This window comes from Kazachstania africana, chromosome 3 (genome assembly GCF_000304475.1).
Source record: "Kazachstania africana CBS 2517 chromosome 3, complete genome".
In the NCBI taxonomy this organism is placed as follows: domain Eukaryota; kingdom Fungi; phylum Ascomycota; class Saccharomycetes; order Saccharomycetales; family Saccharomycetaceae; genus Kazachstania; species Kazachstania africana.
Genome location: NC_018942.1, coordinates 627161 through 653747, shown reverse-complemented (window position 1 = coordinate 653747; position 26587 = coordinate 627161). Strand labels below are relative to the sequence as shown.

Genomic DNA, 26587 nt, shown 5'->3' with positions numbered 1-26587 from the left:
AATAAAGTCGACCTAATGACATTTCCAAAATAAGAAATACAGAAAGGAGCTGGCTTTTCAAAAAAAGTATATATATAAAAAGAGTCTTTTCTATTACTTAGGCTTGTTAAATTTCCATTAAATACATTGCACAGATCAAGCATAATAACTTCTCCATAGAACACCTTCCAAATCCTCTAGCTCATCATTTGTGAAAAGTTGTCTATCAAATTTCCATGTATCCGACCTAACTTTCTTGAAATTACTTATAGTATCTTTTGCCGCTGTACCCACCATACCATTAGTCCTAGCCCACGAAGACAAAGTACTCAATCTTTGGGGAATCCATTTTGGAAGTGGAAATACATAAGGGAATGCACTAACTAATGCACCGAGTCCTAAAGCACTGGCATGTAAAGTTACATCAGTTTTTGAGCGCTTTTGTTTTTCTGCCCAAGTGTACTGATTGAGAGACTTCTCAAATCTCGAAACTAAATTGCTTAAGTCTATTTCTTCGGCGAAGTTATGTGCCAAATCTGACAGCACCAAAGCCGCTCTCATTCTGACCTCAACGTATGCGGTATTGTAAAGCTGAACTAGCACATAATTGATAATTTTTTTGACTTCACCTTTGCCAAACTGTAATAGATTAGAAGATAAGAAAAATTCGATGAAAGAAAGTTGCATCTTTATTTCATAAGAGGAAACATTCGAAGTCTCAGCAGTTAAATAGGCTAATAAAGGTTTAAAATATTCTTTTCTAATGGGCAAATATGAAAGACCTAGGTAAATTTTTGCTGGATGTATCCCAGCTAATTGACACAAGTCTCTTTGATTTGTGAAATTGGCCAAGAATGGAAGAATATACTCAACAAGATAGGGAATTAGAACTACCCTATTTGAGCCTTTCGACATTTGCGTTATCCAATAAAACATGGTGGAGCTGAGGTAATAATACCTCGACTTTAAAACGATTTGGGGAGACATGCCATCGATTTTCACATATTCCTCAGCAATGACAGAAAAGTTAGTCCTTATTATCTCGTCCAAATAAGGTGCTACTCTTTTCAAAATGTTACCCAAATCCGATTCCCTCGATAAGGAGAGCAATAATTCTTCCGGTGTTTCAACAGAAAGATAACTTTCTGTTTGGACTAAAATATTGAACAATTTAGCTGTAGCATCTCTCATTTGGTCATAGGGATGATCAAATATCAAATGTTCCGCTATCTCCATGGGATGATAAGTTCTGAAATCTTGACTCACACTCAAGTTTCTCAGCATTAGTAATCTAGAAGCTTGATGATTCACAGAATCTGACTTCAAATCTGATTGATTAGAAATATTAGAAATGATTTCTATAAAAGGTGGACACCTTCTTACATCTATTATGGTAGGCAGCCACCAAAACAAAGTAGACCAAGTATCTGCGGCATCTTGATTCAAATCACCATTTAGGCATTCTGACATAAAACTTTGAAGAAATAAATCGCGGATTTCTGTCTCTTTAGTATCTAAGAATCTGCTAGCTACTATTAGCGCAGCAACAATCTGTACAGACATTATGATAGATGCCTTTTCTGTCACGTCGTAATAGTGGCGACACATACTACATATTTCCTTTACAGTAAACTCGGAATAACCCTGGGAGGAAATAATTGTCAAAAAAGCAAAAAAAGATACTTCACTACTACTGAATGAGCCTTTTGCTTCATTATCTTTGATGAGGGTCGAAACGATGTTACTTAACCATCCCTTCGTCAGTAACTTCCCGATGAGTGTCAATAGGTTTATTTCATTGTTTTGTAATGCCAAGTGAGCTTGACCTGTCTTCACAACTTTTAGGTCATTCCCCCAACATAGCCATCCTGCAAACGCCTTAGAATCAATAAAATATTTAGGATCCAGAATATTATTCATTTCAGATCTGAATTCCTGCTGAAATTCAGCTGAAGTTGATTTCAATTTTATAATATATTCTGGATCAAATAAATTATCGTAACTCTTAGACACATCATAGGAATAGTACGATAAAGATAATACTTTATTGAAAATACTCAATAAGACTTTGATTATGAAATGTATTATCGTGGGATGATTAGTACGGGCTTGCTCTACTATGACAGAAATGGCATCTTCATTAGAAGGAAACTCAAGATTGGACTGCAACCTTCCAATCAACTTGATAATGAGTAACCGAGTCCTCCAATTAAGCTCATCACCTCTCAATCTTTCTACCAAATTTTTTTGCAGCCCTATTAATACGTCGATATATTCTTCTCTTCTATTATCTTTAGCTTGTTTCACTGCCTCAACTTGCAAATGTATATTACAATCAGGAGGTGCTAAAGGCAGAAACATTCTTTCATCATAGACGCAAATCCGAGTTGGAATCTGGATCTTGGAAAATAAATCTGCCAATATATTATGTGCATGCATTGAAATGTCAAGTTCTCTAACGTGGCAACAGTCGAGAAGCAATCTTGTCATTTCTTCCACGTTCTTAAAGTCGGAGATAAGTTTTCGATGGAGTTTTTTCATTGACAAACATTTCAATAATACCTCAAGCTGTGTATAAGATTCCGCTGTCAGGCTGTCTTGGAGCAATTTTATCAGTTGTCTAATAATTATCGAGTAAGATCCAATTAGCTGTTTCATACAGTGGGAGAGTGTAGCTTGTCCAACCTGGTTTATTCCAGGATAAATTGAAGTTGCCATTAATATAATATCCTTTAACAGTTGAATTTCCAATTTTGAGGGATATCTGTTAGTAGAGTGTAACAAAACTCTATTTTGATGCGCATTATTAACTTTAGCTGCTAAATACGTTCTAGTAAACGAATCATTTAAGTGAGCCAAAGATTGAATGTTTTCAATAAAATCCAAATCTATAAAAGCACCATTATCCTCCGAGAATATAGTTTCTTGTCCAACATCTACGAACCAAACTTTTAATCCATGAAGTAAAATTTGAAAAATTTTACTATTTGTACTAAATTCCGATGAAAAGAACTTGAACAACTTATGGAAAAATAGACCAATTTTGGAACGAATCTTATGTACTTCGAAGTATTGTAAATTACTCATTCTTTCTTCAACAGTGGCACCGAAGTAATAATTGCAAGTATAGATGTCGAGATCTCTGAACACCACGCTAGAATTCATGAAGGAATTAGGCCCTGTATGACCTGGTATTGGGGTCCCAACAGCGGATGGGACCTCTGACACACTTGAATCAATGTCTGGTAAATTTTCAGTATAGTCATCATGAACTGCAATTTCGTCACCTTGCATGTGTTCCAAACTTCCCGTATTATTAGAATCCATGTAATCTTCATCTTCTGCTCTAGACGTAATTTGCTCGATATCTATATCATATTCTTGATTATCACAGTTCCTCTCTCTGAGATTTTTTAGTAAAACAAGCCTTTCCCTATAGGAAGGAGATGTCACAGTCTTATTGCCATTGATACTTTTATTGAAATCGGGATCAAACAAAAGACTGCATCCAGAAAGCCCATGCGTCAGTACCAGGATATATTTTTGAAGCTCATCAGTAAATTCTGTCGATGATTGAGGATGGGAAATTAATTTATTAACCTCATCTATGCAGTAGGCGACAACTTCGTCAAATATCTGAATTGCCAGTGATACCTCAGTTTCGCTTGGAATGTGCCACCTGAACGCCAAACTCTCTTCTGAAAATTTTCTTTTATCAAATTGCAATCCACCCCATCTATCCTCTACGTTAACCTTCATGGAATCAGAAAACATCCTCTGCTCAATTATTTCAGTGCTTGTTAAGCTCGCCAGAATGTTATGCACTAAGATAGAGGTTATGACATTCAAAGGAGGATTGGAAATTGCCTTGAAAAGGTACTTCAAGAATTGTATCAATTCAGCATGGAATGATATTATTGCTACATTAGAATGCCTCAAAATGTCATTCAAAGCGGTTAGGTAAAGTACTAGCTTAACGTCTCTCTGATGTATTTCCGAAAAACTTCTTACAGAACCCGCACCTCTCTCTATCTGCTCACGACAATTGAGCAATAGTAAATCAACAAGTTGTTCACTAAGCTTTACGTTTCTCTTTACAATAGCGGCTAAAGGAATGGTGATAATTTCATAATTGGGTTCTTTTTCCTTGAAGGCTTCATTATCCCAAAATTTTTTCTGAAACATGTCAGAGAAATGCTTAAATACATCATCTGACATTGACTCAATCATAAGCATCGTTGTCTGGTTCAACTTAATTGACAAGCTATCATCCAATTCGATGTCGACCAGCTGGAATAATTTGTCAATATAAAGGGTTAAGATATTCTTAAATCCACTAGTAGAGGCCCTGAATGCGTCATCTAATGTTTTATCGTCGTAAGCGAAATTAGACAATGATCCATCCTTCAAACAATAATAATATTGCTCAGCTAATGGAAGCGTGTGTGAATGGAACGTTAAAAACTCACCCTGTTTTACAAAATCTTCTAAAGGTACGAAGGACACTATAGAGACGATTGCGTTAAGGATGTTATTAGTTAATGAAATGTCGTTCATATCAATCTTAGAAACGAGTGCAGACAATATATTCACAATATGAATTCTGTAAGCCTTATCTTCGACCATAAACCTAACTACCCTCGTGAATTGCTTTAAACTAGAAGTAATTCTGTGCCTAGATTCTATAAACTCTCCCGAGAACATATCGTAAAGATCTTCCAAGACTTTGTCAAAAATCAAAGAAGAATTCCTGGGAGATAAATCTACCAGGTAAGCAAAACATGATATATAATAATTTGTGACATCTTGATCCTTGCTTTGAGCTCCAATAAGCAACAAATTCAAGAAAAGGTCAACAATTTTGGAGTGGCACTCAGCATTTAGGCGTAAACGTTGAGTATCTTTGTCCCAAGGTATATCCTTGTCTTTAACAGCTCTAGCATGATATGTCTTGATAAATGAATGGATAAATTTAGCAATTGGTTTTGTCCAGGACCCACTGTTCGAGGGATGCACAAATGTTTCTATAGATTTGAGTAAACTCTTTAATTTCCCAAAAAAACCCTCATTGTCCGAACCATGAATATTGTAAATAAAAGGTTTGACAGTTCTTGCGTAGGAATGAATCTGCCCATTTGTTCTCAAATGGCCTTGCAATCTATTGAACATAAAGGTCATTTGATCTTCGGAAAAGACTCCATAAGGTCCGAAAGAAATTCCGCTGTCTGTTAAAAAATTATCTCCTTTGCTCTGGAAGTTAATATAAATGTCCTCTGCGATGTCACCCACAAATTCGTACAGATGAGTGTCAACCGCAACTGTTGCACTTACAGAAGTCCATAAGCTGAAACAAAATGGAAAATAATCACTTATTTTCGAGTTAGGATGGTATTGACAGGGAACAAATGATGTTATTATTGGCAGAACTATGTTCATAGTAGAAGGTGAAAAATTAGATAGTAATATACCCATGGTGGAGCTAAGTAGTTCTTCGCTTTGCTCGTAGAATGGCTTCGCAAAGTACGCCAATTTCAGCAAAGTTCGAAATAGCTGAAGATCTTCCTTTGAACTTAGGTCGAAACGATTATGTTCTGAATCAGGATATGGTAAAAACGCAAGCAAAAAATTGAAGAGGATTTTATGGTCTAGTACCAGGCCAGACTCCCTTAGTAATTGAGTATAGTCAGTACCTTCATCGTCATCATCAACCAAAATCTCAAAAACTTCGACATGTAAGTCTCTAGAAATTGCTTGGCCTTGAACAAGCGCTAAGTAGTAATAGACCGTCGCCAAGCTCTTTCTTAGAGATAATGGGAAGTCAAAGAGTAAACAGTTTTTTAGCTCGTTCGTCCAGTGGTTGACGTTTATGACCGTTGCTGATTTAGCTGTTATTTTTCCGGTAGCATTGATATCAGGAGCGCTAGCATTAATATAATCATCTTCATTGTATAACTCATTCTCGCTATCATCTCCCATATCTGAGAAATTTTCCTCAGGTTTAGCTTGGGATATCCTAAATAAATCAGTCTCTAGCGCCAAAGTATCAACCTCCTTTTTTAACCTTGTCAAGTCTTTACTCGATATTGAAATCGATCCCTGTATATCCAGTGAGCTGATTGCAATATATAAATTAACTAGGACATGGCAAAGATACTTTGCCTGTTCTTTGTGTGATTCTGTTTTATATGGCAAGTATTCTTCAGCTGAAAATTCAGGCTTTTTCTTTCTACCAAACCATACAGACGATTGATCGTAAAATTTTCTGGAGAATTCTTCTTTACTCTCTGGAAAGTCTAAACCATAATATTTCAGTCTATCTTGTAAACGTCTTTCGCCACCGCCTACATCGACTGGCGTTACGCCCAATGGTAACGTTGGCGTTGATGATTTTGCTCTAGACCTATCAAAGTAATTGTATTCTGAGCGTGCTATTACAGGTGTCCTTGCCCTCTTTGGATTTTCCAAACCCCTAGTTTGCCTCTCCTGTAATTGCAATTGAAATAAGGCCTTGTTTTTGATGGGAATAGGAGCTTTGATCTCTTCACCTGACATAATTATGCTGCTAAATGACTATTTAGATAAGTGACCTTGTGTGAATTGAAAGTCGATGAAATATTGTTGCACTTTATATAAATCTTGTATAATAATATTTAAAGGGAGTAGAAAATGTCCTTTTTTCATAATCTTCGCTTCCATGTCGTAATATTGAGTTCTTCGGAGATTCCTTTGACTTGCGAGAAAAATAAATCACGTAATCTAATGAGAGATGGCGACTCTGTGGTTCAAAATATATGCTTTATTCTATTACACCTATACAGCTTACACAATTGCTAGCAAACATTTACACACCTGTGTTATTAACTTGATTAATCCGAGTAGTTCTGTAAATTTAACGTGACAATTTTCGATGAGTTCTCTTGTTGCTGTCTATATACCCCCACCAATGCATCAGATTTCTCGAACATTGTGTTTTTCAATGAAATGACAATAAATTGTAGGTTTGGATTACCGTGTCTTCTAATATATGCCGCTATCCGTTCAACATTTCTTACATCTAATGCTGCATCAACTTCGTCTAAAACAAAAAATGGGCTTGGTTGAAAGGAATTAATAGCGAATAACAGAGCGAGTGCTGCCATCGTTTTTTCACCTCCAGATAAATATTCCATATCTTTAAATCTCTTCAGTGGCGGTGTAGCGTGATATCTTATACCAGCATTAAAGGGCTCATCTTCATCTTCTAAAGTAAGAGATGCATTCCCTCCAGACAATTCCGCTGATGAATGAGGATCTCGTGTCAGCTCTCTATATATGGAATCTAAATGGTTTGTGACATGCTCGAAGGCTTTTTCAAATAATTCTCTTCTTCTCTTCTTTATTTTTAAAAATTGTGCCAATATTTTTCTTTCTTCTGTCTTTAGTGTTTCAGTTTCAGTATCAACTACTTCGAATCTCTCTTGCGCATCATCAAATCTTTCAACAGCCCTAGCATTTGGTTGCAAGACATTAAGCGCCTCTTCAACTTCTTTCATCTCAGTATCCAATTGTTGCTTGAGTGAAAATGCTCCACTTTCTTTGAATTTAGCTGGGAGCTTTTCATATTCGATATCTATTGAATTGAAAATATTTTTAGCTTCATCATCCAAGGAAGTGAGAGGTAAATCTGCTAGACCTGTACTTGAAAGTAGTGGGATTGAAACGTTGGATATTTTACAGTTTTTCAAAATACTGATCCTCTCCAAATCCAATTTCTCAACATCCTCTGTAAATTCATTCTTTTGACGCTTACATAGTTGCATATTCATTTGTAATTCGTTCAAGTTTTCATCGGTCGTATTTAAATCACGCTGCTTGGCATTGAATATGTTTTGTAATTCATCTAATTCCTCACTTTGAGATCCGACTTCAACTTCAATAATTTTTATTCTTTCTTGAAGACTTTTCTCCTCTGTTTCTAGGTCTTTTAATTCGATATTAGCTTTCTCTAGATCAGATTTGGCTTTCTGACTTCTTTTCTTAGTTGTAAAGAGCCTTTCTTGTTCAAATTGTAGCTTATTTTCAACGTTTAGAATTTCATTCTGTAGTCGCTGCAAATCTTTCCCTTGTTTCCTCATGATTTCCCCTGAATGACTCTCATATTCTTTCACTGTAAAACCTACTCTTTCTGTAAACTCAGCGAAAATTATATCCTGAAGTTTCTCTTTATCAGTTTGCAAGTTACTTATTGAGATCTCTAGATTATTCTTTTTTTTATTTAGTTCCGACATTTTTGGAGAGTATTCTTCATTTATCAGCCGATTTTGATAACCTAATTCGATTTTATTTTCATCTATTAACCTAGTAATCTGAGTCAATTGAATTCTTACATTTGAAATTTCCGTGTTTAGGACTGATAAATTATTCTCTAAATCCCTCGCTTTCATCGAAGATGCACGTCCTTGTTGAGAGACTTCCTCAATCTGATGGATCAACTTGTCTTTCAAATTCATTAGGCTTTGGTATTCTTCCTTGTCCCACCTGTTATTGCTATCTTTTGACACACCACCTGTCATCAGACCCGCTTTGTGAATAAGAGCGCCTTCTAGCGTAACCAGCTTGGCTTTAACCCCTTCAACCCATTTTAACCTTTTAGCTATTACCAATGTATCACAAATAATGGTATCAGAGCAGACGTATTGCATTGCCCTTTCATATCGAGGATCATATTCAATGGCATTTATAGCTAGTATACATCCTTGTGAGTTAGATACTGACAATGTAGGTATCTCGGAATCAATAGTCTCCAAGGGAATAAAAGAAGCAGATCCTGCACGCTGTTTCTTCAAGTATGCAATACATTCTTGAGCTACAGAGGCGTTATCTACAATGACAGAATCAAAATTTCTTCCCAAACATGTTGAGACAGCTAGAGAATATTTATCCTTCTTAGGGTGGCATAAATCGTATACAAGACCTTTGACACCTGGGAAAAGTCTCTTTAACATTGCAACATTTTCTCTCAGTTTTCTTTCTTTCATGGACTCTCTTTGGTTTGCACTTAGATCGTCGATTTGAACCAGAGTTTCCCTTAGTTTATAGTTCAAGTCATATTCTTGATTACTTGCTGACTCAATATCTGATTGAAGTCCCTTTAATTCTTTCAACCTTTCTGCATGAATTGAGTTTTTTTCATTTAATAATGTTGTCAATTCAGAGGCTCGTAACTGATTATTCTCAAGTTCAACCATTAATACGTCATTGATTCTTTGTTTTGAAATGTCTATCAGTTTTTCAAAACGATTCAATTCTTCACCTACCTCTTGTTTATCATTCTCGTTGATCATAATTTTTTCCTCAATCGACGATCCACCAGAGGTCAAATACTTTTCATTCAATGACTGATAATTTTCCTTTTCTTCATCATTCAAGCGGTATTTATCAAAATTCATAGAAGTTTCTTTTAGCTCTCTCTCAAAGGCTTCTTTTGTCTTTGTAACAACCTTCAGTTGATTGGTGAATCTTTCAACAAAGCTACTTTGTCTCTCAATGTCTTTTTCAAAGGATTCAATTCTTTTTTCAATATTGCCAATCCGCTTTATCGTTGATAGTTGTGGTAATTTTATTAATTTGAGGTCTGAAGCAATTTTTTCCTTTTCTTTGAGTTTATAATCTATTTTATCCTTTTTCTTTGTAATGATCGACATTTCTTTAGCAATAGATGTCTTTGCTCTTTGTAAATTACGTTCCTCATTATGAATTTTATCTTTCAAAACAGACATTTTTGACTTTGTATCAGCCATGTTTTTCATTATATTGATTTTTTTCTGTTCTAGATGATATAATTGCCAAAGAACAAGAATGGTTTGCAATTCTTTCTTTTTAGCGACTTTTGATTTGTATTCCTCATCTTTATTAATACCTTCTTTGTATGTCTTCAATTCACCATGGATTCTTCTTCTATTTTTAATTGATTCTGTAGCAGCTTTACTTAATTGCTCCATTTTTTCCTTCAATTGGTCATATTCCTTTTTATATTGGATAGAACCGGATACCTCTTCGAATAATCTGGATAAATCCATCGGAGATTGTGACGCAATTTGTTCAACGTCACCTTGGAACACTAAGAAATTTTTAGCTTTAATTAAGATATTCTCAGATTCCAAAAACGATGAATAATCTTTATATGATACTACTTTGCCACCTATTTTGTAATTGGTATCTCCATTTCTTGAAATGGTTCTCATCAATTCGATCGTCTTATTTTCCTTCTCATAAAATGCTTTAACGTAAGCTGTACTGGGATTATTTACACTGCCATCTTCATCAGATTCACTGTCTTCACCCGTAATGACACCTCTATAGATCAAATCCCTCAATATGCTTGACCTCAAATGGCTACTTCTGACACCAAGAACGAATGAGATCGCGTCCATCATATTCGACTTACCGGACCCATTTGGTCCAATGATACTCGTAAAATTTGATTCCCCAAAGCCAAGTTTCACAGAACCCTTGTACGATTTGAAATTGTACAATTCTAAACCTAATAATCTACCCATTGTAGAACTGGGAGCCTGAGAATTGTTCGAAATTGCAAATTATGAAGTTTTCTCGTTGAAGTTTCCACTGAAATAGATAGAAGTTTTATGTATATTATTCCTATCATTTTCACTTTATGAAATAAAAAAATCTTAACGCGTTACGCGGAAGGCCATAATATCGTGGTATTTCACGCGGTAAAAAGGTCACGAAGTTGCATTTTCGGTCCGACAGAATTACATATACTTCCGTTTCTAGAAATCTATTAGTTAAAATGCACAGATTGAAAGGTGGTATTGATTGTGACATTCATGCTGCAAGCGTTATGGTATGTGTTTTTCATGTGAACAACAACATCGCATAATCCGGTAGTTCTATAGGCCTTAGACTTCATCATCTGCTAACCTTTCAACGTCCTCTATTTCATAAATAATTAGAATCCCAAGTTGCAAGAAGGCCTTGCTCGACCTCTGCATGCCTTTAGGAAAAAAATTACTACTTAGCGATATTATCGTTTTATTATATAATAGAGTACAGATAATGAGTGAACAAAGAGGTCAAATGTTCAAGGTTTTACCAGTTCACTACATTTGAACAGGAGGAAAAGACACACTGCCCATGGATACGTTCTCTGAAACACAAACATAAGAATGCTGTCTAGCCCTTAGAAACAGTTACATATGTCTTCTTCCCTTGCTAAATTCGGTCCTGTAATGCGAAATATTTCAGTCTGATGCTCTTCAAAAGGATCGGCCACTCTATTTGAAATACCACATCAGGAGATAACATCCCCGTAAGCTCCTCAAGAAGTGCGTTATACATTTGAGAATTTTAAAAAAAAAAAAGCAAGTATCAAGAAAATGCCTCGCCTAATGGCTGGTAAGGTATTATGAGTGGGCTACTTATTAACTTTTCATCCAAAAGCAGTTTTACTTGCCTCTAACAAGGATGTCTTTGAGAAACTACACTAAACTCCGTTCTTTGTCTTTCTTTTCTTTTCTTTTCTTTTCTTTCCTTTCCTTTTAAACAATACATTCTGCTGATAGCGAGCAGTGGTAGCAACACATTCAATACCAACTGACTGACTTGTGTTCCTCTTAAAATTCCCGTACCAACAATCCAGTCATTATGAGTGACGGAGTAAGTCTTGTTGTCGTATCAAACATTCAAAATCATAAAAATTAGAGACCTGTGAGTGGCTTCTGGTGGCGAATACACACAGGTGGTTCTTAAGGCTTCTGCCATTCATATTTTCATCATGGCAGACAAATAGTTTATAAGTAACGTATCTTAGTCATCTCATTAATATTACTAGCTTTTCTGTATTCGAAAATTTATCAAGTCGACCCGAAGATCAAAGAGGAAGGAAATAAGAGAGGATTTTTTTTAAGCAAAGAACTACCTCTAAATTTTGGACTGAAATAAAAGTGAAATTCGAAGGCTCCATTTGATTTTGTTTAAACTGATTTATATATTGTCTACTCGATATTGAACCCAGTTTAGACACGATTATATTGAAATACTCTTTTTTTTCTGTTATAGAAGTGTAACTATGCCATCACAGTATCCATTACGTGATATTCCAATACCATATAGGTACATAAATGATAAAGTTAATGAGCAAAATGGCAACAGATTAATAAATAGTTACGATTCTTTGCTTGATTCCAACGAGCAAAATAAAATATTGAATTTGTCAAAGCGTAAAAGAGATTCTACTTCGAGAAGTAGCATTAGTAACACTAATAGTAATGACTGTGAGAATAAAAGATTAAAAGCAAATGACTCAACTACCTTAAAGATCGTAACTACTCCTGTACATACGGAAGAGGTGGAAAATACAAATATTACTAGTACAACGACAACGAATAACACTATACTGGAAGACGCCTTACCATTATCTCCTGTTGCATCATCAGGAATGAGCACACCAGAGGGAATAGCAGGCTCTGATACAGAAGAAAATCAAGACGATAAATTTGATAGAATATTGAATGAGATTAAGAGTTTAAATAAAACGGAAATTCAAAATATAGCATATCAGCTTCTGAGAAATTTGGATAGAAGTCAACTAGCTGATTTGAATACACTAGTGAGAGATAATCTAAAAAGAGATTTTGTATCGTCATTACCGATGGAAATTTCATTAAAGATCTTAACGAATTTATCTTTCAATGACATAGTATCATGTTTTCTGGTTTGTACAAATTGGAATAAAGTCATTCATAATACGCCGTACCTTTGGAAATATTTACTAATTTCTGAGAGTTTTGTCAGTAAAGAGAATTTTAAAAAATATGTGGAAATATTAAGAGTAAAATATCCTACTATGTCAAATATTGAAGATGCCTATAAATTTGACTTTTTGAACAATTGTCAAATTTTAAAAAATTGGTACAATCCAAAATTTATACCACAGCGAACCACTCTAAGAGGTCATATGACCAGCGTTGTTACGTGCTTACAATTTGAAGATGATTATGTCATAACGGGGGCAGATGATAAGATGATTAGAATATATGATTCTAATACAAAAAATTTCTTATTAGAATTAAGTGGTCATGAAGGTGGGGTTTGGGCATTAAAATATGATATGGATGGCATTGTAGTAAGTGGTTCCACTGACCGTTGCGTACGAGTATGGGATATCAAACGTGGATGTTGTCTCCATGTCTTTAAGGGGCATTCATCAACGGTTAGATGTCTTGATATTGTGGAATTTAAAGGTATCAAATATATTATTACTGGATCAAGAGATAACACGTTACATGTTTGGAAATTATCACCGGAAGTTTATAACCGTGACAGTGAAAACGATCATCTTAATCGATGGCCAATTGTTTATGATACACCAGAGGAAAATCCATATTTTGTCGGTGTGTTAAGAGGTCACTTAGCCTCGGTGCGTGCCGTTTCGGGACATGGAAACATTGTAATTAGTGGTTCATACGATAATACATTAATGGTTTGGGATATTGTCCAAATGAAATGTCTTTATATCTTAGCTGGCCATACGGATAGAATTTATTCTACGACATACGATTATAAGAGACAAAGATGTATATCTGCAAGTATGGATTCATCAATTAGGGTATGGGACTTGAAAAATATTTGGAAAAATGGTATTTGCCAAACAATTAGTTGTTCTGGTACAATGTGTACTAAGATCACCGAATCATATAAGATTTTGAGTGGACACACAGCATTGGTTGGATTATTAAAATTATCTGATAAATTTTTGGTGAGTGCTGCGGCTGATGGTACATTGAAAGGATGGGATTCAAATGATTATTCGCGTAAATTTGCATATCATCATAGTAATTTGAGTGCAATTACAACATTTTATATGAATGACAATTTATTAGTGAGTGGATCAGAAGGCCAATTCAACATTTATAATTTAAGAAATGGTAATTTAGTTCATTCGAATATCCTAAGAGATGCAGAACAAATTTGGTCCGTTAATTTTAAAGGTAGAATATTAGTTGCGGCAGTTGAGAAAAATGGGCAAAGTTACATTGAAATGTTAGACTTTGGTATTTTTGAAACTGTACCGACTATAAGATTATAAGAGAAGTAGTATACGGAGCTATAAGAGGCTACGTTGTTTATCTCGCACACATGTCTTCAACCATGCACATAAATATGAATATACAAAGACGCATATATATATATATATATATATCTGAATTATATATAGTAAAAAGCAGCGTTTACAGAATAATGATAATATTTACAAGCGAGAAGTGGCTCTTTCTCATCCATCAATGAACACTTGCATATTCGCCACTAGTACTACTAGCAGCAGCGGTGCTCACAAACAGCCAAGGAGAATTGCGCGATTCTATCACACGTTGAAAATTTTGGCCAAGCAGAACGAGGGCGAAGAAAGGAAAAAAAAATTTCAAGAGGAAATGCCTGAGAGAGGGAGAACTGAAAATCACTGAGAAATAGCCGTAGACGCGGCCGATTTCAATGGGAAAGTAATCACCAATTTTGCGGTTTCCAGTTGAATTTGCAGTAGTAAATATGGATAGTATCGGATAGTTTGTACTATTAATGGTAATTGTAAGTAAGTACTTCATCGTACAGTGGAAGGAACAACAAGAAGGGCTAAGATGACTTTCTAACGATTATTCCTTTCTCCTTCATTTTACACGTGTTTTTCTTACGGTTGTTGTATAATTGATGATTGCTGTCTCTCTCTGTAATTAATTTTCCATTCCCGTACTTGTTGTGTGGTGAAAACTCTTGTCGTCGTCGTCGTTGTCGTCGCATCTCTTTCTTTCTTTCTTTCTTTCTTTCTTTCTTTCTTTCTTTGCCTCTCCTCTGGGTCAGTTTTTTAGAAATATGCAATCAGAAGAAAGGAATGGGAAAGTACAAGATAGGAGGTAATATTATTTTTCTGTTCTCCCGTAGGTTGCTGCTAACCACAATCCTCTTCCAATTATAAAAATAATGTTAATTAATTGTAACAGTCTTTTTTATTCTTGTAAAAACCATATAACAACCATTCAAATCATTTCATAATCGCATTATGGGTGGTAGAGTTTATGATCCAATACACGATGTATTTCAAGAGACTCCAGTTCATGGTTCAATAGACGACCAGAAATTATCTCTACAACACACTCCTACAGCAAATAAGAATTCGATAGATTTAAGTAGTAATACCACAATAGACGAACAGGACGATGATGATGATGATATTGATGTTGATGATGAATCCACACAGAGTGAAGATAATACTAGTATAACCGGAACAAATCTTAATAGTAACCAAATTAAATCAAATAATGTAAATATTTTACAACTGGATGTTAAAAAACAACAACAACAACAACAACAACAACAACAACAACAACAACAACAACAAAACAGTTCTTCTTCTCACTATCATACACGTTATAATAGACATTTAAAGAAACCTGATGGTGAATTTTTCACTAGAGATGACATTCAATATCATTTTTTAAAGACTTTATTAACTGATAAGAAAAAAATTTTTACAAATATCTTTAAGGATAACTATTTAAAATTTCAGTTAATACCAAATATTGTTAAAGGTGATTTGATAAATGATGAATTAAATTTTAAAAATTTTATTAAAGATGATAAACTAACTTTTGTTCAGTTGTATACTTTAACCGTAGCAAGTTCAGAAAAATGTTCCAAGATACTTAGAGATAAGCTATTAATGGATCCCAAGATTTCATTTTCAACATGTTTATTAAGTTTATTAATTAATTTTGGTAAATTAAACACTACAATAAATTTCTATATTGAAATGACATCACAACTGAGAACGTATCATTCGATACCGATATTACAAATTAATAATAATAATGTTAAATCTTTACAAGATACACCAAGATTGAAATCAATTTTAAAAAATTTACCCTTGGGTAATGAACTTTTTAGTTTAAATGAAATCTATGATAATATTTTAAAGAGACCGAAAAATCTAAATTTAATTAATCTAATATTTACAATGGTTGAAAATAGTAAATTAATTGATTCAACCTTTTTAAATAATACAAAATTTATTGATTATGAAAAGCATTTGACATTATTTGCAATATTGGATCAATCAAATTTTGAAGTTAATGATAGAGTTAATATTTTATTATGGTTAATTTATATTCATTTAGAGACGGAATTAAATGAAAATGAAATTATTGAATCTTTGAAGATTTTTGGTAAGGAGAAAGAAGATGGTAGTGGTCACTTTATTTTACCTCTACGACTAAGTAAGGATGTGAAACAAGTCAATGAAGAAAAGTATATTTATTTAGATGATATTGATACCTCTGATGAAGTTGAATTTGGTAATGAACGTAAATTGAAAAGAAAAGAATTTTTAGTGAAAAATAATATTGATAGAGAGAAGCCTAAAGAGTCAAAGAAGAGACTTGAGCAAGAAACAAATGGTGAAGAAACGACCCTGGAAAGCACAGTTGAATCAACATTGGGGACTCCGATGGAGGAACCACAATCGAAAATGGATAACGAATTCGAAAATGAAATCGAAAATGAATCTGAACACGAAGTAACAAATAATAGTAATAATAATAATGCCACTAGGAAACGTAGACTAAATAATTCTAATGGAATGAATAATAACGATAGGATAACGCGATTAATATTAAAGGATGAAAATAAGAAAATTGTGGAAATAAATAAGACTCAAATTGAATTTTTGAATGATTTAATTAAATCTCACGATTTAATTAGACAAAAGAGGAATGAAGTTGGATTAATTAAAATTTTCAATGATTTTGAAGATATACCGATGGCATCAGTACTTGGTATTCGTGGTAAAAAAAGGAAAAGATTCAACGATGGATTACTAGGATTTGAAACAGATTATTTGAAAGATTTCAAGATTGCTAAGAAAATGTTAATTGAGACCCTCCAAAGGGAGAAGGACGATAATGAAAGTTTGAGGGAAGATTATACAAAGGATTATAATTTATTCAAGTTATAATTAGGATGCATTATATATGAAGTTTTTGTAATACTAGTATTGGAAAAAATCGATCGTGGACGGTTTTCTAGCATTTAATTATTGCATACGTAAAGTATATGGTTTCAGATTGTTCAAGATAAAGCAGTGTTAATAATAATAGTAATAATAATAATAATAATAATAATAACCAGTTATTATTTTTTTTTAAATAAGAAATATTTCCAAAGAGAAAAACATAAAATTATAAAGAGGTTAAAAGAGAAAATAAAACGGGAGCAAAATAAACAGCTACGCTAGATTTTCATCCTGTTGCTGTTTGTATTGAGCATCATTCATTATATTTGCTTCGCATATAATAAGTTCACTTTGTAGCCCTGCTATCTTTGGCTGCACCTTCAGCAGCGTCGGTGCCGCCGTGGACCTTACCGGATACGTATTCGACAGCCTCATTCAACTTGCTCTTTGCGCTGTCCATGTATTCCTTGGCCTGTTCGGAGTAGGACTCACCTTTGTTTTCAGCAGAATCCTTGCCTCTTTGGGCAGAGTCACCTAAACTCTGGGTGGTACTCTTATTTTCCTCAGGCTGTAGCTTACCTGCTAATTTGTCGTATTCATCAGAGACCTTTTCCTTACCCTGTTCGTAATAGGATTTTTCGGAATCTGGTTTGATAGTTTCCTTGGCCTTGTCACCGAAATCTTTTCTTCCAACGTCAGACATGTTTGATTTATTTATTGTAAGATACTTTTTTCTTGAAGTGATGTAGTAGTAGTAGTAGTAAGAAGTAACAAAAGGAAGAAGTAAAATTTACAAGAGAGTAGAGAAAAAGTGGTTACTTATATAGTTATTGGAACTGGGTTTAAATTGATGGGAGGTTTTACCAATTAAATGGGAGAAGATATTAATATACGTATATCTTTGGTTATGAGGGGGCTGGATGGTTTGCAAAAATGGAATTACTATCATCATCATCATCATTATTATTATTAATTATTAATTATTAGTATTATTATTATTATTATTATTATTATTATCTCTATTGATCTAGACCATATAGGGTATAATTGGTGTGTATTTCGCCGCCGCTGTGTTGTTGTCGTCGTCTTTTGAGAATGAACTGACTGACAGCCACTGACGGACTGGGTTATAGGGGATATTAATAACGTCGTAATAGCAATTAACAAACAGCAACACTAACAGTTTACATCTCCGATCATACCATGAGACGTCTATTACGCAATGCGCATCAGCAGCGCGCGCAATCTCATTCGCGCAGACAAAAGGATTCTTCCATCGTACCGTGTCATCTCTGAAGGGATACCCAGTGGAAACTCTCTCTTGTATGATGTGTTGGGGTTTTGTCCTTATTTACAATCCAATCAGTTGCTGCACTCTCCTCCTCTTCCTCCTCCCCTTTTTTAGGGATGCCCACCCCACTCACTGCTGTATCACCAGTGGTACCCTTAATATGCCAAACCACTCTCTTCTCTCTTTGTTCTTGCCATCGCCTCCACTCCCCTAAAAAAACTCACACGTCTTCTTACTCCATTCCCACACACGGATTTTAGCTCTTTTTTAAATCCCTCCCCATCGTTTCTTCAGCCCTAATTTTACACAAATGTCTAAACCCTAGTCACATGACATTATTCAGGTCTTGTACATTTGCGTATATAATGATAAATATACATTAGGGTTCCATCCATCATGATTTTTCAAAATCTCTAGTTTTCTAAAATTCCATACAGTTCTCTCTATATAGAACTCATTTACCAATCCCACTCGAGAAAGACACACATAAAATAGCACCACTTTAAACAAAGTATGTTTAGTATATGTTCAAAATCACTACTTCTACCCTCAGTAACAAGACGAATATTAATAAAGAACACAGCAACAACAGCGACAATTTGGAAAAACTCATTCCATACAACAAATCTAATATTAAATAATAAAATTAAAGATCCATATAAGACATTGGGTATAAATTCAAATGCTTCACAATCAGACATCAAAAAAGCTTACTATAAATTAGCTAAAAAATATCATCCTGATATTAATAAAGAAGAAAATGCAGAGGCAAAATTTCATGATTTACAAAATGCCTATGAAATTTTAAGTGATGAACAGAAAAGAAAACAATACGATCAATTTGGTCCATCTGCTTTCGACCCAAATATAAATACCAGCGGTAATAGTAACCCATTTACATCGGATCCATTCGGTTTCGGTACCACAAATAATCCATTCAGTGATTTTGGTGGCATCAATTTCGAAGATTTATTCGGTAATGCTTTTAAACAACAACATTCAAATAATACTAGTAATAGTAATAGAAACTTCTTTAGGGAATTTAAAGGTGATACAATCCATTTAAATTATAATTTAAACTTTAAAGATTCCGTATTTGGTAAAAAAAATGTTAAATTAAATTTTAACTCATTTGATCCATGTAACACTTGTAATGGTTCAGGTTTGAAACACAATGCTCATAAATCTACTTGTCAAACCTGTAATGGTACAGGGACCCGTGTTCATATCCGTGGTGGTTTCCAAATGATGTCAACTTGTAATGATTGTAATGGTGAAGGTACAAAAATTGATCCAAATGATTATTGTAATCATTGTCACGGTGATGGTGTAGAATTCAAAAGAAATAAAGAAATTACTGTAGATTTACCAAACGCGTTACAAGATGGCGATGTCATTAGAGTATCAAATAAAGGGTCATATCCACAAATGGCAATGGATCCAGATTTAATTAATAATAATAACGTTAGAATGACAAGAGGTGATATCTTAATTAAAATTAATGTCATCAATGACACAAAATTCAAAATTAGAGATAAATACGATATTTGGTATACTATGGAAATTCCAATCACTACGGCGGCACTAGGTGGTATTGTGACAATACCATCAATCGATGGTACCAATGTTAGATTGAGAGTTTCTCCAGGTACTCAAAATGACCAGATTATCTCAATTCCAAATATGGGTGTTCCTCGTTCAAATATCTTTTCGAGAAGTACTAATACTACAAACCGCGGCAATATGAAAGTTCAATATAAAATAATCATTAAGAAACCACAATCTCAAGCAGAAAAATGCTTATGGGAGGCCCTTGCTGATATCACTAATGATACTACAGCTAAAAAATCAAATACGAACTCGACAACATCTACACAAACTTCAACTAAGCACAATACACAAACGTCGAATACCACCGAATATAATCCCGATGAACCAAGTGCATTAGGAAGATTAGAAAAATTCATATCTAACACTTTTAAGAAAATTAAAGGCGAAAAGAACAGCTGAAGAGGCTTCAAAGAAAACTGTATATAGGACCGCAGATGATTAAAAAACAACTACAACAATGAAATACTAATCGACCTTTCGAGTCATGTAACTAAACCAATATCTTGTATATATTAACATTTGGTTCTTTTATAAACGAATATATAGATATATTATCACATAGATTTAATTTAAATGTCCTTTGAACTGATCTCCCCACCATGGTGATCAGTTTCTTTTGCAAAAACTTCATTCACGTCTGACATGTACGCGGCTGTGCGCGGCATCTTATTTACTGTCAATAGAGTACCATTTGTGTCAGTAAGTTACTTTAAACAATATTAATATCAACCAAATGACCGGTTAAAGGTGAGATACAATATACATTGATTTTTAATTCTAGTACAGTTTGTTAATCAATGTATTTACGTCCAGAAGACCCACTCGAATTCCTGCACATGGCGAATTCAAAGGAAATAAAAGAATCAGTGGGTTCACTTAGTTCGAATTCCTCCGACATAAGAGGTCATAATGATTTTGGAACTAAAAAAGATGTCAGTTTTGTTCAAAATATATTCAGAATTGTCTCTGTATTTTTTTCAAACAAATTAATGAAGTTATGGCTTTGTCAAGAGATGATAAAAATCAATCCGTCATAGCGAATAAATTGAAAAGAATTGATAATGATGTCAAGAAATTAAGTACTGTCAATCAAGAGTTGATTTATTTTACTTTGGAAAATATTAAAACAAGTATGAAGATTGAAGAAAATGGTTATGGTTTGATTACAATTGGACAGAATATTGTAATGAATTGGTTGAAGAAATATGAAATTCCTAATCTTGTTAAGAGTAAGAATAATTTCAACAGCAAACCAATTGAGTTACAGGACAGAAGTGGCAATATCTTGGTACCTCTTCATTTTGAAAATGGAAGTAATAGAAAGAACTTCAGAGATGTGTCACAGGATTTTCGAAATAGTATACCTTTTCAAATAGACGCCAACATGGAACAAACAATGCCAATTGTGGCTCAAACTACTCGAAATATTGTAATAGTCAAAGAAGATAAAAAGAAAAATCTTTTTGAGAAAATGTTTGGTGAATATTGCCCAATTTTTTTAAGGACTAGTAAAAAATATTACAATTATGATAGTATTGAACATAAACGTTTACAAATTGAGCTGGCTGTTCGAAAATTCTTGGAGCAGGATGGGAAATTCTTCCCAAAGAGAGTCTATAATCCGGGAAACAAAGAAATTCATTGGTTAGTTCGACCATTCCATTGGGAGAATGAAATACAATATGATGATATTGTTTCTGAAGCCATAGACAGTGATGGCGAGTGGAAACCCCGTCATTCTGGTATACAAATTGCTCCAAGAAAACATTTTTTTAGAGCTTGGTTGAATCGAAAATGGGAATGGGATATTGTAAGAGACTTCATATTCCAAGATTTGGCACCTCGCCCTCTAAATGAAGAAACCGAAATATATCATGACGCCACTGAGCATTTGCCCAATAGATCACAGGAAAATGATCAGCACAATAAATCTATAAATGAAATGACAGAAAGTGAATTATTGCATATTCTAGACGCCGAAGATTTTGGAGAATTCAATTCTAGGAATTCCAGTTTGATAGAAGATGTTTTCAACAGTTTGATAAGTATCTGTAAGTCACCAAAAAAGGCAAAAACAAAGCCATTAAATCGTTCAAGCCCAGGATCATTTAAACATCGCATGGTGAGTCTCCCAAGGCGCCATTTTTCCCAGTAGTAATGTGATTTTCTTTCTATTCAAAGCAAAGTTCAATTTTATAAATTACAATAACTAATGATAACCTTCCTTGTGAACACGAATAGTAACTCTTTTTTTCATGCATCTTTATTTGCTCTTACAATTGTACTGCTTCTTTATTACAGCTGTTTTCGTCTCATTGATGAAGATACTTCCTGAATTATGTGATATAAGTAAGATGACTCACTATATCACATGATATATTATAGTTGACCACAATGCTAAGTTTTACTTCTATGTATCACCAAAATTCTCCGGAATTATATTGCCGTTTTAATGTATATAAAGAAATCCCTCCTGTGTCGGCAGCCCACAACGTGCTATCTTGGTTTGCTTCGTTTGTAGTCTTGAACAGATAGGTTTTGCCATGAGATATTCTCAATGGTCAGAAATGCTTGCACGAGAACTCAAGCTACGAACCAACATCTATGAAACTGCAACAAAGGATCTAAATATTGCATCTATTGGCACACTCTATATCTGGTTTCACTGTAGATGTAGTATAAGCAAGTCGTTGAAACTCTAATGCCATGCTCAATCGTGTAATAGTGAGGTGGAATTCCTCCATTTCTGTCAGTTCGCAGATTATTCGTCAAAGTAGCTTATTTTCCTTTTTCTCGCTCTTAGCAGTCGCGGCACAAACTTGGAATTTTCCCGATTTGCAGTAGATCCATCGGGTTGAAGATGTTTTATATTCAGATCTTGTCTTTGTCAAATAAGGATCTACAGTTTTAAAAGATCACAAACAGAATTTCGAGATATTTTTTATTTTTAATTCGGTTTGGCTCGAGCATATACTGTTCCAGCCACTGGGTTAAGTACTGCCTGTTTTTCTTTTTCTTGTTACAGGTCACATGTTATGTTAACAACCGTTCAGACTCTTACCACGTCAAAGGCAAAAAGAAAATACTGTCATACTATTAAATATATCTGTATAGATTACACAACTTGAACAGAGCTTCTTATTATAATTAAGAGGAATCTTTATTAGGCGTTATGGAAAGGAATATATACTTTTTTTCAGCTGCTTTCAAAGGAATCATGTAATCCTTCAGTTTCTTTCTTTGAGGCGGCCTTCTTTTCGTGGCTTTTGAAATGTCTCAACATATTACTCTTGACATTAAACGACTTGGTACAGCCTTTCCAAGGACATTTGAAAGGAGTATCACCAGTATGAATTAAGTAGTGCGTTTTTAAAGTAGAAGGTCTTGAACAGATCTTCCCACACACTGGACATTGTTTGCGTAGTCGTATAGCTAAACTCAAGTTTGATTGAATCGTTGCAGGTGTTGGCAGGCCCGATGGATACACATTAGAAAATTGTGCTTGTCTCTGGACATCAGGTATGACTGTTGTTGCTTGCTGATGGGGAATATTTCCCATAGTAGCTGCTCTATTGACAGAATTTGTTGGAGTAATGAAATATCCACTTTGTCCATAGAGGTATGGTTCTGAAGGTGACATTCTATGTGGATCATGAGTTGGTCGTATTCTAATTGGGTATTGACCTTGCTGTGACATCTGTTGATATTGTGCCTGTGCTTGCAGTGCCTGTTGCTGCTGTATTTGCAGTTGTGGTAATTGTGCCTCAATAGGTACTGTTGGTTGAGAATATACGTGGAAAAATCTTCCTTGCTGCTGTGGATCCTGTTGAAGATGTAAACCATAAGCGGGGACCATTTGGATGGGCTGTTGTAATGGATTTGAATATGGACTTGCTATAGAATCACGTTGATAGTATTTCATAGTATTATTATTATTATTAAAATCCTGAGTAAGACTTTGTGACGAGAGTTCTTTGGATTGCACCATACTGCGTGGAGTTTGCACAGCTTGCTCCATAGAAGTATTGATCATACTATTATTTGGTTTATCTGATGGAGAAGAATAAATAATATCTTTCTTTTCATTAGATGTACTTGTTTGATTTGGGATTATTGAAGAAATTGGCGGTAATATTATACTATCATTTTTATTATGATCAGAAATAGTACTTGTTCTTCTATCAAATGGAATATTATCATTACTACTATTAATACTATCTTTTATTGTGTGAGACATACGGTGAGGTTCTCTTGGAACTGTCTCTTGCGAGTCTAAAGTCTTATAATAGCTTGCCATCACAGAATTCATTCCGATGAATGCTGTTATGAAGTGGGTAAAAAGTTTATCTTTATAAGCTAGAAAATGTAGAAATAGAAAAAAGAAATAATAGGATTAGAGAGAAAATAGTTTTTTAAAGCACACACAAACCACTGAATATGCTTAGGTTGTTCTATATTATATCAGATAATATCTTGGATATATTGACGATTAAAGGTTGGGGGTAGGTATTGTAAAAAAAGAGCGTATCACGATCTTTTTTTGTAGTTTTTTAAGAAATTAAGTAAAATTACAGTTATTTATATATAAAAAGAGAGAAGGTTTTTTTGAAGACCACAAGAGACTCGTAGGTTGTGGATCCATACTTTGCTAGCTGCAGCGGTAGTTGAATATACCGCTAGACCAAAAGAGAACGGAGTTTGGAAAAGAAAGAAGGTAAGAGAGATACAAGTAGCAATGTATTATTTGAAAATTACATAATAGGATGCGTTTCCTTCCTATTAATTTCAGGTTATATTTCCCTCAATCATTTTCTTCGTTATGCAAAAATTGAAATGAATGATTTTTTGCCCGGCAAGGAGTTTAAATTTAAAGTTGTGTAGCAAAAAATGCAAATCATTGTGAAGTTACACGAAATGAATTGCAGAGAGAGAAAAGGACACATACGCAAAGTCATACAGAGAAAGCCAAGAGGGAAAATTTGCATCGAATGACTAGACGCAGTGATGATACTATGCTTTTATGACATACATAGTTTGAAGATCTGGTAGCGTTCAGCATATGAAAATTATTTTTCTTTTCTCAGACGTGGGAATAAAAAAGAGAATTTCATCGCGGCGAACTGAGACAGCTTCGTACAGATATTCTAGATTATTATCTCGAAAGATATTCTTGCAGTTCTTTCTCGGTTTCCATATGTTTCATGAGAAATATTCTTTCTTATGGTTCCAGAATTTCGCAGTCCAAAGAAAAAAAAAATCTAGTAGTGAGCTGAACCAGTAAATTTTTCACAGTGCATGCAATAACTTTTTCTTAGCTCATTCATTACTAAGAGTCAAAAAAAGCCCATACATTCGTTGGTTTCCCGCTTGTTTATTTGCCATGAGAATCCATTCCAATGACTTACAGATAACATCTTTCGTTTCTCCTGTTTTTTTTGTCATTCAGTCATTCGTTGGCTATTATTAATAGCCAAGACTTTCTCCTGTCCCGAGGGTCACCGAAGTAACGAACTACTTCTAGAAAACTTCGCAGAACTTTGATCGGTAATCCTTAGTTTTCGTTTCTGGTCAAAGTATTTGGATGTACCGAGAAAAGAATGTATCGACAGTTCCAAGACCGTGTGCCACATATAGTGGAGAATGATTTCCACTAAGAAAGAACTTAAACTTGAAGAGGAGAAACCGCACCTTTGTTTCATCTTTCTGTTGAATACAACACAATTGATTTACCTGTAACATATCGTTAGCTCCTATTCTTAGATTAGTATTACGGAGAAATGTCAATCTTCTCCGTTTTTCCCACCCAAGAAAGAACTATCTCATGTATATTATGAATCTAAACGTACACTAACGTGCATACAAGGCCTCTATCGAGTTATGTTTAAAGTACAATAATTTCGAGTTGTCAATCATTCTTTCCGAACTCCTATTTAAATGGGCTTTAAAGTTAAGATTGTACAGTATGATGCGCTTTCCACTCTAAAATGATAAAGGACAAACAAACAAAAAAAAGGTACACCGCATGTCCTCCTCTCCGCGGATATACAATGCAATTCATGATGTACATAAAGAAACGTTGAAGTATCTTTTATTTACTATTATTAATGATTGCCACTGCTACTAATTGCTTAAGGTAACTTATGGGGAACTACGTTGTAAAGGAGACATCTTAGCCTACATCTTTGATAAAAGTAGAGAATACCCGTACAGCCAATCAAGGAAAGAAACGGGAAATAAAAGTTGGCCATTTACAAGACAGATTACAAATATCAAGTATGAAAATGGAGTGGAGGAGGGGGGGATTCCTTCGATGGAAATCCTTTCATCTAGAATCATTTAATGAAAAACTGGACCAGATGTATCGGGCTTTAGCAAAAGTTGTAACACTCTAAAATTATATACAATCGCGAAAGCACTTGAAACATCTCGAATGTTTCCTTTATTTTTGGTGAGTCCGTTCCTTTCTGTGCGATAGAACGCGTAACTTAAGCTGGTAACATACTTTTATTTACTCGTCCATCTTGGTATCCGGTGCTTGCGTTGATCTATGTGACATTATAAAATTTGAATAGGAAAGATATAGCCTGATTTTGAGACTTGACATGCTATAGTGAGGGTGACATGATGTGTTTGTAGGGAAATCCTTTCTAATGAGACAACACACACATGATTCCGCTAATTTTTCCAATATGGGAAAATGTACA

General features: G+C 34.4%; 8 protein-coding genes across 8 annotated transcripts; 4 read left to right on the top strand and 4 right to left on the bottom strand.

The window, feature by feature from the left end:
* Positions 1-135: 135 nt before the first annotated feature.
* Positions 136-6531, bottom strand: BLM10 (proteasome activator BLM10; the record flags this gene model as incomplete). Its single annotated transcript, XM_003956399.1, has 1 exon — positions 136-6531. One exon carries the CDS (start codon positions 6529-6531, stop codon positions 136-138), a length of 6396 nt encoding a protein of 2131 aa, XP_003956448.1.
* A 314-nt stretch (positions 6532-6845) lies between these two features.
* On the bottom strand, positions 6846-10517 carry SMC1 (cohesin subunit SMC1; the record flags this gene model as incomplete). Its single annotated transcript, XM_003956398.1, has 1 exon — positions 6846-10517. The coding sequence occupies one exon, from the start codon at positions 10515-10517 to the stop codon at positions 6846-6848; it is 3672 nt and encodes a 1223-aa protein (XP_003956447.1).
* A 1532-nt stretch (positions 10518-12049) lies between these two features.
* Positions 12050-14068, top strand: CDC4 (SCF ubiquitin ligase complex subunit CDC4; the record flags this gene model as incomplete). Its single annotated transcript, XM_003956397.1, has 1 exon — positions 12050-14068. One exon carries the CDS (start codon positions 12050-12052, stop codon positions 14066-14068), a length of 2019 nt encoding a protein of 672 aa, XP_003956446.1.
* Positions 14069-15034: 966 nt separating this feature from the next.
* Positions 15035-16984, top strand: IES1 (Ies1p; the record flags this gene model as incomplete). The annotated part of the gene is made up of 1 exon (XM_003956396.1): positions 15035-16984. The coding sequence occupies one exon, from the start codon at positions 15035-15037 to the stop codon at positions 16982-16984; it is 1950 nt and encodes a 649-aa protein (XP_003956445.1).
* A 343-nt stretch (positions 16985-17327) lies between these two features.
* On the bottom strand, positions 17328-17684 carry HSP12 (lipid-binding protein HSP12; the record flags this gene model as incomplete). The annotated part of the gene is made up of 1 exon (XM_003956395.1): positions 17328-17684. One exon carries the CDS (start codon positions 17682-17684, stop codon positions 17328-17330), a length of 357 nt encoding a protein of 118 aa, XP_003956444.1.
* Positions 17685-18785: 1101 nt separating this feature from the next.
* MDJ1 (Mdj1p) lies at positions 18786-20282 on the top strand (the record flags this gene model as incomplete). Its single annotated transcript, XM_003956394.1, has 1 exon — positions 18786-20282. The coding sequence occupies one exon, from the start codon at positions 18786-18788 to the stop codon at positions 20280-20282; it is 1497 nt and encodes a 498-aa protein (XP_003956443.1).
* Positions 20283-20880: 598 nt separating this feature from the next.
* On the top strand, positions 20881-22038 carry KAFR0C03150 (uncharacterized protein; the record flags this gene model as incomplete). The annotated part of the gene is made up of 1 exon (XM_003956393.1): positions 20881-22038. The coding sequence occupies one exon, from the start codon at positions 20881-20883 to the stop codon at positions 22036-22038; it is 1158 nt and encodes a 385-aa protein (XP_003956442.1).
* Positions 22039-23079: 1041 nt separating this feature from the next.
* Positions 23080-24192, bottom strand: KAFR0C03140 (C2H2-type zinc finger protein; the record flags this gene model as incomplete). The annotated part of the gene is made up of 1 exon (XM_003956392.1): positions 23080-24192. The coding sequence occupies one exon, from the start codon at positions 24190-24192 to the stop codon at positions 23080-23082; it is 1113 nt and encodes a 370-aa protein (XP_003956441.1).
* Positions 24193-26587: the final 2395 nt, after the last annotated feature.